The sequence below is a fragment of the Notothenia coriiceps genome, unplaced genomic scaffold (genome assembly GCF_000735185.1).
Source record: "Notothenia coriiceps isolate Sejong01 unplaced genomic scaffold, NC01 NC01_scaffold00034934, whole genome shotgun sequence".
NCBI classification, from domain to species: Eukaryota; Metazoa; Chordata; class Actinopteri; order Perciformes; family Nototheniidae; genus Notothenia; species Notothenia coriiceps.
This window is the reverse complement of record NW_011367635.1, coordinates 276,611-286,393: the sequence shown is the minus strand read 5'-3', so window position 1 is coordinate 286,393 and position 9,783 is coordinate 276,611. Positions and strand designations below refer to the sequence as shown.

General features: G+C 40.4%; 1 protein-coding gene across 5 annotated transcripts; it reads left to right on the top strand.

Moving 5' to 3' along the window:
- Window positions 1-9: 9 nt before the first annotated feature.
- mapk8a (mitogen-activated protein kinase 8a) lies at window positions 10-9,708 on the top strand. Of its 5 annotated transcripts, none has more exons than XM_010790972.1 (12): window positions 10-216; window positions 4,210-4,376; window positions 4,652-4,781; window positions 4,940-4,998; window positions 5,100-5,238; window positions 6,046-6,211; window positions 6,895-6,966; window positions 7,307-7,489; window positions 7,608-7,732; window positions 7,852-7,915; window positions 8,732-8,809; window positions 9,456-9,708. In XM_010790972.1, exons 1-12 carry the CDS (start codon window positions 181-183, stop codon window positions 9,629-9,631), a joined length of 1,395 nt encoding a protein of 464 aa, XP_010789274.1. In that variant the 5' UTR covers window positions 10-180; the 3' UTR covers window positions 9,632-9,708. The 5 variants fall into 5 exon arrangements, with proteins under 5 accessions (XP_010789274.1, XP_010789273.1, XP_010789277.1 ...); XM_010790971.1 differs by lacking the exon at window positions 6,895-6,966 and adding an exon at window positions 6,432-6,503 and having other exon boundaries at window positions 12-216; XM_010790975.1 differs by lacking the exon at window positions 6,895-6,966 and adding an exon at window positions 6,432-6,503 and having other exon boundaries at window positions 13-216; window positions 9,451-9,557.
- Window positions 9,709-9,783: the final 75 nt, after the last annotated feature.

Here is a 9,783-nt window from a genome sequence, read left to right as displayed (position 1 = left end):
TCAGAGCCACCAATAGCGGATGGCGTGGGATCAGCTACACCGCTTTAACTAATCTGTCTGACGCCCAAAGGTGCGGTGGATCTCCGGTGGTAGGTGCGCTACAAAGAAGCCTGAGAAGGACGAACGATCTCGGCCAAACGAGTGGATTGTAGCCTGCTGCTATAGGGCTGCTCCCCCACAATGATCATAACACTGCGGGCTCTCCTCGAACAAGGGGTAAGAAAGCGTAGTATCCTTGTCTTGCTGCAGGAGTCGGTGCTGGGAGGTTTATCCATGCCGCTTGCCTTCAGCTTTTTTCTGCAGGCCCCGGGGTATCTGCGCAGGGACCAGGATAAATAACAACCATTCAGGCCTGTCAGGAGGGCGCAGGGAGAATTTAAACTACTCAGCGCTAAATTAACGTAATTGTACCTAATGTCCTTATTTAGTCACATGCCTTCGCAGAGCATGCTGCATACCGTCGTTGTTGTAGCGTATAGAAGATGATGCATGAACTCTACACGGTACCCTAACTACTATGGATTTCTGCAGAGCCCTAATGAATGTCATAGTCCACCAATGGTCCTGCAGTTAAATATGGACAGGAGATAAGATCCAAGGGCTAAAAGAAGATAATATTGCTCTGATGACAGTGATGATGCAAATAATAGCCCTCAAATCTTTAATAAATGCATATGATAACTGCAGCATCACTTTGTATCCTGGGAACATATATAAAACCTTTTATGCTTTGCCCATTGGTCCAAGTATGGAAATAAACTAACCAAGGAACTGATGATGCAAATAGATGTCAAATCATTTATCAATGGATATGTTCTGCAGCATCACCTTTTACCCTGGAAACAGATATAAAACCTTTTATGCTTTGCCCATTGGTCCCATATGGAAATAAACGAACCAAGGAACTAGTGGGAAAGAACATAAAACTCTAATTAATTTAATTAAACAGTTATTTATTTTTGATACTGTTAAACACAGGTATACTGACATAAAACAAAAAATAATCATAGCCTATTTAAAAGTATATACCCTTTGTTCACCATCATCCAAATGTACTGTAAGAATCCCATCTGAAAACCTTTATAACTTGGATGTAGTTGTCTGTTAGTCTGCATAAAACAAATAGCTTTATCAGTCATGGAAGCAGGTCTCTTATTTATAGTTTGAATATTAATGCAACATTACTAGCATAATACAGACAAAGAAAGAAAGAAAGGAACCATTTTAAATTCTTAAACATTTCAAATGTGTCCATACTTTACTATTTTTGCTTTATGCTGTTTATGTTTCACCTGTACACATAGGCTGTTGTAACATTCATCTTTGTGAAAAATGTTGCAGCAAAGACATTTTGTGGACAAAGTCAGTTGCCAAGACATTTAATTTTAGTTAGAGAAAAAATGTCAACTCCTTGTTGACCTGTTTGCTCAATGAGCCATTAACCATATTGGCACTCCCTTCCAGCTATTCTCTTTATTGTCACCAGGAAAACATTTTTTTTAATGAAATGTAAAAATAAATAAATATGCTGCCTCATATTTCACTCATTGGGAAATTCTTATTTCACATAACATTATGTATGTCTCTCATGCAGAAGAAGTTCTATATTTTAAGTAAGGCTAATGTCTGCCCTTTGCAATACATTTCAAATAAAAGCATAACACAACATCTTATGTATCATGTTTTAAACGGAAAAGGGACAAAACAAAATGGAAAGAGATAGATGGATGGATAGATAGATAGATAGGCAGATAGGCGGAAGGAAGGAGGAAGGATGGATGTAGGAGGCGGTGGGTGTGTCTCTGGATCCGTGACGTACTGCTGGGACGCATGCCCCGTGCGCACTGCGCGTCCTGGCCTGTCAGTTGTAGCCAGATGGAAACGTAGGCAAGTGAATTTTGGTGAGGTCATGTATTTTTAAGCCGCACAACGGAATAAACCATCCTTTACCGGCGGCATAAACAATTAGTCCGGAACATATCGCCGCAGATCACACTAAGGCGGGATCGATAGTATCATTTGATGACAGAGGTAAGATGAGGATTCGCACCTCTGCTCCTCAGACGTGCTCATTGTTTGGCCGTGGGGGAGGGTCGTATGTCGCTATTTGCATGCTGCTTAACCACAGTGTTGTTGTTTAAAGTTGTGACAGTGTAGCTTCACTTATTACTTATCCGACTTGCCTACTCTTCGTATCGTTACAATGAGATGTGTCCGTACATGTTGTAGCCTTTAAATATCGTGTGCAGATTGAAGCTAGCATACGCCGACTGCGCACTGATTCACAAACAGGCCCTGTCATATCGCGATATGACTGTCATTAAGGCTACAATAATGTCTTCTTGTGCAGCGGCTGGCGTATTCGCAGTCAAGAGGTTACGGTATTAGCTACTTTTTGCGGTCTTTACAGTGTTTTACCTGCAAGCTATCTCTGCTTTTAACAGGAAATAGAGGGGTCGTGTGGCCAAGGTTAACACGATGACAACGAGTTAAAATAAAAACGGGTCGATAGTGTTGCTCCACTGTTAATATAGGCCTGGAGAAGGAGCGGGGTCTGCTTTTCCTCTGTCTCTCTCCGCCCTGCTGACACTTTTCATGTGTGGACTGGGAAAATGGCTGTTTCAGTTTGGGCATATATAATGGGACTGGAGCTATTGTATCAACAAGGTAGATTATAATAAACGTCTGCAGTTCAGATTAGTTCTTGTTTTTCCTCATCTGCTGTTGCGGGATGCATCTAAATTGGAAGAACACAATATTCAAATTATGTAAATATAAGATATGTATAGACCTTATCATACAATTTTAGATTTTTTAATTTTATAAACAAGAAAGCTACTTTTTGTAATTTGTTTAATTTATGTTTATGTTTACCTGTGCCATGATCTGAATTGTCCTTGAAGTATGTGCTTCTGAAACCATTCATTAAATCATTAAGCAAAGCAGCCTATAGAAAACAGAGTTTAGGTCATTAGAGAGCAGTGTGCTCCAGGAATGACCTCCCCATATTTATGCTTTTGCTGGATACATTTTGAGACTATATGTATTACAGTTCGCTGCCTTCAAATCCTCAAACCACGAGGTCCAGACCTCTTACTGTAGGTGCTGCTGAGACTACTGATGTGGCTGCTGCACTCCTTATAAATACTGCAGCTGACACATAACTGCAATCTAATAGAAGGCCATTGATTTCAGCAGTATTTGCCAATGCAGCATGTAGTTAAGCGTCAATACTAGTTATTTCTCAGCAGGGGCAGTGGTATTAACACAATGGGTTTTAATGTGGTCCAATGTGCCTGTGATTCCCTCCCTGCAATGACCTGACCTCAATTACCACCTTGAATAGCCATTATTATAATCATGGTCTTACTACAAAGTAAGTGTCTATACCACCCACATCACTGCACACTAGCTGCAATGTCAAGCCTTCATAACTAGCCAACGAAGATGATGGTAGCCTAATTGTCTTCCTGTCTGAAAAATAAAAAGAAGCGGCATGTCTATTTTCATGTTGTGAGGGAGGCGGATGTTATGTACGTCTTTATGACGTTGAAAGAACAGAAGGAGAGCTGACTCATTTTTCTCTGGCAATTATATCCCTCATATGGACCGAGTGTCGGCAGAGTGAAAGAGTGGGGAGGGTGATTACGCTTATATAAGAATTGAAGAAAGGAAAAGGAAGCTGAATATTCCTTTTTTGATTTTTAAGGTGGTTCTGTTGACTTGAAATACGTTTGGGAATATCATTCACAGAAATGTGGCGTCTCTGTGTTGCGTGTGGTCTGGACTCACAGCCGCATGGTGCAACTTGACCCAGTTAGCATGTGCCTGTGGAAGACCCGCTTGTAGAACTGGGCTTGAGTCCTGGGCTGGGGTCCAAACTCAAAGGAATTATCACCTAGCTTGGTTTTCCAGTGTGACAGTCACTATGAGAGTCGTGTTTCACATGATGGAGTAGACCTTCCCGTTGCCTGCTGTTCTGTCACCACCACTGCTGATGATTTCAAATCCTCCATCCTGGTGTGTTTGCTGAGTTGCTTGGATAAGGAAACGTGCTCGCCTCAATTGTGAAATTCAGCAATATCTATTCTCCTTTCCTTCTAGTTTGCTTTCTTTTGAGCAGAGATTTCGTTTGACTGTCTTTTTGCTCATCTGCTGGTTTAGTCCTGGAACAAATATTTAATTGTGTCCCTGTTTTTGTGTACACAGAGGACATTTTTGGATGCACAGAGAGAAATAATAGAAGACCTCGCCATGAACAAAAACAAGAAAGAAAGAGAGTTCTACAGCCTAGATGTTGGGGACTCAACGTTTACAGTACTCAAGCGATACCAGAACCTGAGACCCATCGGCTCAGGAGCTCAGGGAATCGTCTGGTGAGTGATGCAACCTCGTCAACATTTTTAGTCAACAGCTGGTTGCAAAAATAAAGGTCACTGATATGTTACCAGAACACTCATGATTATGAAATCACAATAGGAATCTATATAAATTGTAATACTCTTTTTGTACTTGTACTTTATGTTGTTAATGAAAAAAGGAGAGCTGTTTATACTATTGAAGTCATAATACATAACCTGTAATGTTTACTCATTTTCATGCTACATCTGTGACCATATTTTAAAAATGATTTGCTAACTATGTTCCTCAGCTCTGCCTATGACCAAAACCTGGAACGAAACGTTGCCATCAAGAAGCTGAGTCGGCCGTTTCAAAATCAAACCCATGCCAAGAGGGCGTACAGAGAGCTAGTCCTAATGAAATATGTCAATCACAAAAATGTAAGTTTGCAAATAAATTCACTCTCATAACCAGTGGGAGACATGGTGTTTGAGAATGACAACATGTTTATGGAGATTGTATGCTTTAATGTATGTGCTTTACTTTATGTAACTGACATGACCCCACTGTTCTGATTCATGTCATTTTATACCCGCAGATCATCCACCTATTAAATGTATTTTCCCCACAAAAAACATTAGAAGATTTCGCAGATGTGTAAGTATTTAGGGCAGTACGTTTGCATACAGTATGTATCATTTCTGTGATTGAATTATTTCCTTCTCGTATGTTTGCTGAAACTGTTTCTGCCCCGTCAGATACTTGGTGATGGAGCTGATGGATGCTAACCTGTGCCAGGTCATTCAGATGGAACTGGACCATGAGAGGCTGTCCTATCTGCTCTATCAGACATTGTGTGGCATCAAACACCTGCATGCCGCCGGAATAATTCACAGGGTGAGCATCAGCTGGCTAACGCCACGCAGGTTTCCTGAAAAAAAAAAAGGGAACTCTTAAACCCTCTGTGACACTTTACACTGAAATGTAAGGGCAGTATTTTAATGACCAACAAATCTATTTTTAAAATAAATTGGAGATATAAAAAATCTAAAAAAAAAAACATCAATAAAAAATGATTAACGTTCTATACTTCAACTATTGTTGATGAAATGTCTTTGAACAAAACACTGCATTTCTTGCTACTTTTCTGAGGTTTGTATGAGCTGGTACATACTTCTGACCTCTACTTTGAAAAGGGAAGGTGAACGTTTGATATCATATAGATTAACAATAAGAAGTTGTAGACTGAGGTTTACAATTGCACTTCATCATGAAAAGGCATAACGACTCCCAACTAGTGATATAGCCCCAAAACCTTGGTGTAATATGCCAGTACTTGATTTATAGTGGCATTACTTGATTCATCTTGAAACTGTAAACTTTAAATGCTTCTAGAAAGCAAAGTAAATTTGTATTGCAGAGAAACATGGCTTAAACAAAAGATGAATCTCCAAAAAAGATCTTGAGCAGGAGCTGTCAGGTGGATTTGACTATTGGGTAATGTTTTAACATGATTTTTAAACAAGGTACTGTAATTACAAAAACCCACAAAAAGTTATCACTGTTTAAGTAATGCTGCTTCATGCCACCACTTGCTGATACTGTACATCAATACATCTGCATGTTTTTGTCATTGCTTGTAAATGACAAAATTAACATTTAGAAATGACAAGAAATCACACTTTGCTGTGTGTTTCTCTGTAGGACCTGAAGCCCAGCAACATAGTTGTCAAGTCAGATTGTACACTGAAGATTTTGGACTTTGGCTTGGCTCGGACAGCTGCCACGGGCCTCTTGATGACACCTTATGTGGTTACACGCTACTACAGAGCCCCAGAGGTTATCCTGGGCATGGGCTACCAAGCAAATGGTTAGTGTTCATCTACTGAATGCACTGTTTTTGTATTAGATCTTTTATAACCCATGTACAGGCACCTGAAGATAAGTCTTGCTATTAACACAAGCTTCATGGTGCTTCTTCACATGATGGGACTTTGTTTTAACAAACTGCTCACTAACCGGCCTCCTGCGTGTAACTAACCTGTTGTGCATTCCTCTCACCTCTTACCGGCTTTGTTCCACTTCACTAGTGGACATATGGTCTGTGGGCTGCATACTGGCGGAAATGGTTCGCCATAAAATCCTCTTCCCGGGAAGGGACTGTATCCTTGGGTCTATTTTAATATTTCTTCACGCTTTTACAGTCTTTTCTAAAGGGTCTGCGCCTCCTGCTGGGCAGACTGTCAGATATTTCTCTAGTCAAATGTTGGCTCGAATACAGTATGCGGTGCCAGGCTTTGGGGACTTTCTATAATAGCCCAGTTTAACATGCATTATTGGAAGCTTTCTGACTGCCATGGGCTTTAAACATGTCAGTTTTCATTTTCATCACTGCCTTGCTTTCTCTCATATATCTTGCTGATGCTGCATGTTCTCCATTTTCATTCCCACTGCCATTCTGCGTGCATCATTTTCACCTTGTTGTGCTTTTATTTTTATCCCACCATTTTGTTTGCATGTCCACCTCCCTGTCATCTACACATCCATGTGCAGTGGATGTATGGTCAGTGGGCTGCATAGTGGCCGAGATGATCAAGGGGTGCGTGTTGTTCCCCGGCACTGATCGTATCCTTCCCTGTCATTAATTCATCACTGTCATCACTTCATGCCGTGTGAAGAGAACTGAGTTCCCCTCATTCATTCCCAAAATGTTCCCCCCTGGAAACAGGACCTCCATCATTGCTCGTCTATTTTAAACCAAAGCAGAGAATAAAGGGCAATAGATTGATTGATACTTGCTGAGACAGATTGTTTATTAAAATAGCTGCGTAGGAAAAGAGTGATAGGCTGCATCATTTATGTTATCTAAGTTTGTGTTTTTGAACAATGTAAGAAGAGTTTGCAACGACAAAGAACGCTGCTGGTGTGTTACTGTATATGTGTTTCCTTAACGTTTACACTTTAGACATCGACCAGTGGAACAAGGTAATTGAGCAGCTAGGCACTCCATCTCAGGATTTTCTAATGAAGCTGAACCAGTCAGTAAGAACGTACGTAGAAAACAGGCCACGCTATGCTGGGTACACCTTTGAGAAACTCTTCCCAGATGTGCTCTTCCCTGCCGACTCTGATCACAACAAACTCAAAGGTAGTGTGTTTTGTATTTACTATAGTCATATGACCTAATAGAACTACTTCACCAAATACATTTTTAGACTTGTGTTTATTTGCAGAGCTTCTTATGTATTGGATGTTTCTCCCCTCAGCGAGCCAAGCCAGAGATCTGTTATCCAAGATGTTGGTGATCGATGCCTCCAAGCGCATCTCCGTAGATGAGGCCCTGCAGCACCCCTACATTAACGTTTGGTACGACCCGGCCGAAGTGGAAGCGGTAAGTTGATCTCTGATCCTTAACTGAGTCATGTGATTTTTATTACATCACTTGATGTGGAAATTTGGCATCACTCTTGAGCCCCTGATCTGCCATTTAAGCCTTTTTCTCTTTCTCAGCCCATTCCAAAGATCCTTGATAAGCAGCTAGATGAGAGGGAGCATACCGTGGAGGAGTGGAAAGGTCGGACATCATGCTAAGACTCTTTCCCACTGCACTCAACATTTCTCCCAGTCCGTTTTTGGTGTATTATTTACCCTCTGGCTTCTGAAGCAGCACAAGAATGACCTATGAGGTTTCACTCTGAATAGTCTGATCAAATACATTTATTCTGATGGATGTCAGTGTTGTTTCTGCACCTCGAAAATAGTTATATGTAGATAAATACATTTTAGTTTCAAGTTATTTACAAAACCAGCTGGTTAATTAAACATCTAACATGTTAATATGCAACTTTTAATCATTTATAAATCCAAGCTATTTTTTCATCAGCTCTGTAAACGTTAAACTCTACGATTATCAGTTTACAAATAGTGACGTGATCAAGAAAAGCACACAAATAAACCATGTCTAAAGAAATCCAGTGGGACAGCAAGTAAATGTGCAGATATGCAGTTCTGTATCATAACTGTAGTTACCAGAGGATGCGTTGCATGATTTGAAATCCATTTTGAAGCCCCTCCGTTAGTCTTTTCCACTGTGGGGAACCTGATTCGGTGGCGCAAACAAGGACTTCAGATTGAAAAAACATATCCCTTTCAGTTGTGCTGCAGGATGAGCTCATCCTAACCCCTTCCTGGTATAATGACCCCTTACTTATTTTAAAAAGGGTCACGCCCGCAGAGCCTCTCCAAGTCAGAAACATGACGCTGATTGAACTGTGCAGTATGAAATACATTTTGTAGGCACATTTTAAAGAAGAGTATCACCTACACACGTCATTGATCTCTACCTGTTTCTCCTGTCCCACTTAACCTTCTCCTGTTCTGTCATTTGTAGTGCTAATTTATAAGGAAGTGAGTGAGTGGGAGGAGCATAAAAGAAATGGTGTGATAAGAGGCCAGCCTCCTCCTCTAGGTGAGTAATCTTTATAATTTTGGGATATAAGAAGCGTTGGGAAGAATGAACCAGTAAATAAATAGAAGCACACGATATAAGAAGGTTGATGTTAGCCTGAATGTGTTCTGGGTTCTGACGCTCAAATGTTAATACTTTTTTATTTTGTACAAAAGTATCTGAATACAAATATGATGGTAGGTTAAACCAATCAACATTATGTCAAATCTGAGATTTCTAGACTTCTGGATATTGTTATGTGTATATGTAAAGTCATTGTTTTTTTTTAAACCTTCAATATTTCAGCTTAAAGTACAGTGTATTACGGTCATGAAGAGGTGAAGTCTTTGGAGAATTAATTAATTTGGAATATTTTAAGAAGGAAGCCATCATATTTTTCTAATAAAGTTGAAATATTGCTATAAAGCTCTGGTTATTTTCAAATAAAATAAAAAATATTTTGGGACCAAAGTTGTCATATTTCCAGAATTTATGTTATGTTATTTAAGCTTCACATAATTTGATTTGCAACTGGCCAAATTCTAGATAACTTTGAATTGAAATGTAAAATGACTGTTTTCATCTGTATGTGTGACTCAGCAGACGATGGCAGTTTTGTGTTTTTTCAATCAAACCTATGTGGTGACGTGTGTTTTTCGCAGCACAGGTGCAGCAGTGATTGACAGCCCCCCTCAACCCACGTCATCCTCCTCTTCGGCCAACGATGTCTCGTCCATGTCCACAGAGCCCACTGACCCTAGCAGTGACCCCACCATCACCTCTGAAACAGACAGCAGTTTAGACAGCCACACCTCTCTGGGTGCGCTGGCCTGCTGCAGATAACACACGCATACACGCATACACACACACACACACACACACACACACACACACACACACACACACACACACACACACACACACACACACACACACACACACACACACACACACACACACACACACACACACACACACACACACACACACACACA

Bases quoted from the DNA above. Each gene is read 5' to 3' on its own strand.
- mapk8a (XM_010790972.1), top strand. From the start codon at position 181: ATGATCATAACACTGCGGGCTCTCCTCGAACAAGGG. The intron at 4,377-4,651 runs GTGAGTGATGCA...TATGTTCCTCAG, and splicing joins GGAGCTCAGGGAATCGTCTG to CTCTGCCTATGACCAAAACC. The intron at 6,212-6,894 runs GTTAGTGTTCAT...ATCCATGTGCAG, and splicing joins CATGGGCTACCAAGCAAATG to TGGATGTATGGTCAGTGGGC.